This window comes from Oncorhynchus mykiss, chromosome 27, assembly GCF_057628025.1.
Source record: "Oncorhynchus mykiss isolate SJ-2025 chromosome 27, ASM5762802v1, whole genome shotgun sequence".
In the NCBI taxonomy this organism is placed as follows: domain Eukaryota; kingdom Metazoa; phylum Chordata; class Actinopteri; order Salmoniformes; family Salmonidae; genus Oncorhynchus; species Oncorhynchus mykiss.
Window position 1 is genome coordinate 43,821,501 of NC_143048.1, and position 6,000 is coordinate 43,827,500.

Here is a 6,000-nt window from a genome sequence, read left to right on the forward strand (position 1 = left end):
TATTACCCTGATAAAGTTAAAAAATCATTTCTGTAAAGGTTTGTTGTGGTGTTGCTATTATTAGGCTCTGCCTAGTGCAGGACAATGAAGGCATTGCGCACTGGCGCGCCAACGGACTCCGACAGTTGATCTTGAGGCTGACTGTTTTCGACCTACCCGGAGTTAGTATAATACTTATCTTTATAACATTCTGATCGAAAATGTACGAATTAGCCAACTTCTGTACGCCTATATCTGTATAGAAGTAGTAGCTTATCTGATAAGTATGTAAAGAAATCCATGTTGATGTCTGGAACATGGCGCCGGCATGTCTCTCTCTTCTGGTCTCTCTCGGCCTAAGCTTGTCTTCCTCAATATTTATTGTTTAAATATTAGTATCATACAGGGGATACCTGATACCTGGCTATCCACTAGCTATAGCTGATACCTGGCTATTCACTAGCTATAGCTGATACCTGGCTATCCACTAGCTATACCTGATCCATTATTGTTTACATATTAGTATAATATGGTGGATAGCTGATACCTGGCTATCCACTAGCTATACCTGATACCTGGCTATCCACTAGCTATACCTGATACCTGGCTATCCATTAGCTATACCTGATACCTGGCTATCCATTAGCTATACCTGATCCATTATTGTTTACATATTAGTATAATATGGTGGATAGCTGATACCTGGCTAATCCCCGATCCATTAAGCACTCACATCTCTGACAGCTAAACCGTGAGGTAGACCGCTATTTTTTTTACATTTGTTACACATTGAAACACAACACGTGTTTTTTTTTTCCCATAACTTGTTTTTGGATGTTTTTAAGGACACGTAGCCTAACTGTGGATCGTTTGGCCAATGTCGGTTGTTTAGTGATGACGCTGGCACCACCCAGTTGGAAGTTTCTTTCTGTACTCTCGGATCCGAACCAGCACGGCTCTGTTTTCCGCAGTCCTTTTCGGAACGGGTCTGACTGTCTCTGGGTCCATTCGGAACTGTTTTGGGCCTGTCGATGACCTCTAGTTCCCGAGAGAGAAACCCGAAAAGAAAGACTTTTGTCAAGGCTGGCCAGGAGAGGAGCGCTAAATCCCTCCTGTAGACGCTGCTTCCCCATTGGCATCCTATTCCCTATGGGTCCTGGTCAAAAGAAGTGCACCAAGTAGGGAATAGGGTTTCATTTGGAGCGGAGATGGAGTGTGTGGCGAAGAGCCAAGTACAGGCCCCAGCCAGGAGGCAGGATATGAAGGACCCTCAGAGGACTGACCGACGATGGATGTCCCTCTTCACTTTACTGACATGCCTGAGGACTTGAACCCGTGTCCATAAAGCTTCAGAGTAGAAGTGCTGGTCTAGGATCAGGTCCCCTCCTGTCCATATAATTGTATTCATTATGATCTAAAAGGTGTACCTGATCTGAGATCAGCACTCCTAGTCTCAGAATCTTTATGAATATGGGACCTGGACTTGGATGAGAAACGGTGTCTGTCTCCCTCTCTTGCCGATCAGAGAAATGCATATCAAACAATATAGGCCTATAGAGAGTGAGAGAGATGTACTGAATAATCCAAGCAGTTGGATTTGTCACCTCAATTTGCTCTATTTCAACATTATTCATTACAAGATTTAGTTGAGGTTTAGTGAATGATTTGTCCTAAATGCAATGCTTTTCATTTATTTATTTTTATTTAGGCCTAACTTATTCCTTGCCGCCCATTCTGAAACTGCAGCTCTTTAAGTTCTTGGCATTTCAGTCGCTGTGGTAGCTGACGTGTTTAGTGTTGAGTCATCCGCATACATAGACCATTGATGGGGTCACTACTTGACACCAACAAACGCCCCATAATATCTGTCCCGCCACCCTCCCTGAATCGTGGCACTGACCGGTTCAGCAGACTTATTGTCACACCCTGATCAGTTTCACCTGTTATTGTCTCCACCCCCTCCAGGTGTCGCTTATTTTCCCCTGTGTTTCCTGTCTCTCTGTACCAGTGTATTTATCCCTGTGTTTCCTGTCTCTCTGTGCCAGTGTATTTATCCCTGTGTTTCCTGTCTCTCTGTGCCAGTGTATTTATCCCTGTGTTTCCTGTCTCTCTGTACCAGTGTATTTATCCCTGTGTTTCCTGTCTCTCTGTACCAGTGTATTTATCCCTGTGTTTCCTGTCCATCCTGGTCATATTAACAACCCATCCTGGTCATATTAACAACCCATCCTGGTCATATTAACAACCCATCCTGGTCATATTATCAACCCATCCTGGTCATATTATCAACCCATCCTGGTCATATTATCAACCCTTCCTGGTCATATTAACAACCCATATTATCAACCCATCCTGGTCATATTATCAACCCATCCTGGTCATATTATCAACCCATATTATCAACCCATCCTGGTCATATTATCAACCCTTCCTGGTCATATTATCAACCCATATTATCAACCCATCCTGGTCATATTATCAACCCATCCTGGTCATATTATCAACCCATATTATCAACCCATCCTGGTCATATTATCAACCCATCCTGGTCATATTAACAACCCATCCTGGTCATATTAACAACCCATCCTGGTCATATTAACAACCCATCCTGGTCATATTAACAACCCATCCTGGTCATATTATCAACCCATATTATCAACCCATCCTGGTCATATTATCAACCCATCCTGGTCATATTATCAACCCATATTATCAACCCATCCTGGTCATATTATCAACCCATATTATCAACCCATCCTGGTCATATTGTGTTGACGTTGTCCAGATCTGTAGCTCTACTTTGATTTAAGTGATCACATTTCCAGATGTGCTGTATTGTGTGCTTGGTTGGATAAGTAACAGGAACACATCCTGTCGTGTGTGTGTGTGTGTTTGTGTGTGTTTTTCTCTGTCCTGATGGGAGGTTTTACATGATCGCTCTGGTGAGGCACACACACACACACACACAGCATGGCTTTACCTAAATGGACAGATGCTTTTAACCATTAGAGAGGGAATAGCCCCCATGGTCCATTCATTCTACTGTATTGCCTCCAGCGTCTTGGTGACCTCAACTCAGCTGTGTGTTTTCTATGCTCTATTCAGATCAGACAATAGTAAGCTATGACACACACACACAGAGACACTTACTGACGCTTCGCAGCACTGCCTGTGTGGTTGTATCAGCACATTAACCTTGGCACTGTGTTCCCGATTTTATAATGGTTATTGAAAAACACTCTTACATAGACGCAGAATTACAGATAGCCTAAATTAAGGTAATTAGGCACGTAATGCATAATCACCTGTAATTAAATGTTAGGGTGTTAATGTAATTAAGGATTTTATATGCCGAGTCATTTGGCGTGCAGGCTCTGTTGTGACTGTGTCAGCCACCCATCCTTACAGCAAAGGTTAATGAAATAGGAATCCTCCTTGTTGAACTCTGACCTAGCAGGAGAGAGATGACGCCCCTAGCAGATGAGCATTGGGGTACACTATGCTGTGGGAACAGGATCATATTGTAGTGACCCGCTCGATGAGCCATGTTTAAGAGTCCCCACCAAGTCCGTCAACCTTATCGGCGTGATGCCAGTGACCCGGGTTAGCTTCCCTTTCCTGCCATTAGCTACCATATCTATCAGATTAGCTACCATATCTATCAGATTAGCTACCATATCTATCAGATTAGCTACCATATCTATCAGATTAGTGAGTGGTAAGAATCCGAGATCAATTAGTGTAATCCCTCTGTTTTAGTGTGAGCCGGGTTTAGACACACACACACACACACACACACACACACACACACACACACACACACACACACATACATAAACTGCAGAGGTTATTGCGTTCACAATCAAAGGATGAAGGTGAAATTGAGAGGGCTTTAACAGGGACTGCTGCGCGCACATGCCTTGTGTACATGCAACCCCAATGTGTTTTCTCAGGGTGTGTTTGGAGTTGTGTAACATGCAACACCAATGTGTTTCAAGCTTTGGGAACCTCAGGGTGTGTTAGTGGGTGTAGGGATGTGTGTGTTCATGTTGTGGTGATCACTGTTCTGTGTGTTTCCTTAGTAACACCTCCTCTTCCTCCTCCTCCTTAGGGCCGATGAGATTGAAATGGTGATGACAGATCTGGAGAGAGCCAATCAGGTTAGTCTGCACCCCTTTAGGGCCTTGGTCGTTATTGGATAATGTAACCACGATCTATTTCTATGTTTCCGGTTATTACCAGCCCCCCCCCCCCCCCCCCCCGGGGTTATTACTAGCCCCCCCAGGGTCTGTTCAACCTCTCTTTTGTATCGTCAGAGATCCCTAAAGATTGGAAAGCTGCCGCGGTCATGACTGAAATGAGCTGAAGCTGGAGACTTATATTTCCCTCACTAACTTTAAACATCAGCTATCTGAGCAGCTAACCGATGGCTGCAGCTGTACATAGTCCATCTGTAAATAGCCCATCTGTAAATAGCCCACCCAATCTACCTACCTCATCCTCATATTGTTTTTATTTACTTTGCTGCTCTTTTGCACACCAGTATCACTACTTACACACCAGTATCACTACTTACACACCAGTATCACTACTTACACACCAGTATCACTACTTACACACCAGTATCACTACTTGCACACCTTCATCTGCTCATCATCATCTGCTCATCTGTCACTCCAGTGTTAATCTGCTAAATTGTAATTACTTTTCTACTATGGCCTATTTATTGCCTTACCTCCTCATGCCATTTGCACACACTGTATATAGAATTTCTTTTTTTCTATTGTGTTATTGACGCTTGTTTATTCCATGTGTAACTCTGTGTTGTTTGTGTCGCACTCCTTTGCTTTATCTTGGCCAGGTCACAGTTGAAGATGAGAACTTGTTCTTAACTGGCTTACCTGGTTAAATTAATAAATAACCCCCACTGGGTTATTACTAGCCCCCCCAACTGGGTTATTACTTGCCCCCCCAACTAGGTTATTACTAGCCCCCCCAACTAGGTTATTACTAGCCCCCCCAACTGGGTTATTACTAGCCCCCCCAACTGGGTTATTACTAGCCCCCCCAACTAGGTTATTACTAGCCCCCCCAACTGGGTTATTACTAGCCCCCCCCCCAACTGGGTTATTACTTGCCCCCCCAACTGGGTTATTACTTGCCCCCCCCAACTGGGTTATTACTTGCCCCCCCAACTGGGTTATTACTAGCCCCCCCAACTGGGTTATTACTGCCCCCCCCCCCCCCAACCGGGTTATTACCTGCCCCCCCAACTGGGTTATTACTGGTTATTACCGGTCCCCCCAACTGGGTTATTACTCCCCCCCACCAACTGGGTTATTACCGGCCCCCCTAACCGGGTTATTACCGCCCCCCCCCAACTGGGTTATTACCAGCCCCCCCCCCCCAACCGGGTTATTACTAGCCCCTCCAACTGGGTTATTACTACCGGCACCCCCAACTGGGTTATTACCGGCACCCCCAACCAGGTTATTATTTGCCCCCCCAACTGGGTTATTACTAGCCCCCTCAACTGGGTTATTACTAGCCCCCTCAACTGGGTTATTACTAGCCCCCCCAACTGGGTTATTACTAGCCCCCCCAACTGGGTTATTACTAGCCCCCCCAACTGGGTTATTACTAGACCCCCTCAACTGGGTTATTACTAGACCCCCCAACTGGGTTATTACTAGCCCCCCCAACTGGGTTATTACTAGCCCTTCCCAACTGGGTTATTACTAGCCCTTCCCAACTGGGTTATTACTAGCCCTTCCCAACTGGGTTATTACTAGCCCTTCCCAACTGGGTTATTACTAGCCCTTCCCAACTGGGTTATTACTAGCCCTTCCCAACTGGGTTATTACTAGCCCTTCCCAACTGGGTTATGACTAGCCCTTCCCAACTGGGTCATTACTAGCCCCCCCCCCCCCCACTGGGTTATTACTAGCCCCCCCCAACTGGGTTATTACTAGCCCCCCCCCCCCACTGGGTTATTACTAGCCCCCCCAACTGGGTTAT

At 45.4% G+C, this 6,000-nt stretch overlaps 1 protein-coding gene across 11 annotated transcripts in view; it reads left to right on the plus strand.

The window, feature by feature from the left end:
• The window catches only part of cux1b (cut-like homeobox 1b), a 174,090-nt gene that overhangs the window by 78,228 nt on the left and 89,862 nt on the right, over nt 1–6,000 (plus strand). For all 11 annotated transcript variants that reach the window (XM_036965636.2, XM_036965639.2, XM_036965638.2 and 8 more), the window contains one exon: nt 4,094–4,142. In XM_036965636.2, coding sequence (XP_036821531.2) covers nt 4,094–4,142 — 49 coding nt within the window. The remainder of the gene's footprint in view (nt 1–4,093; nt 4,143–6,000) is intronic.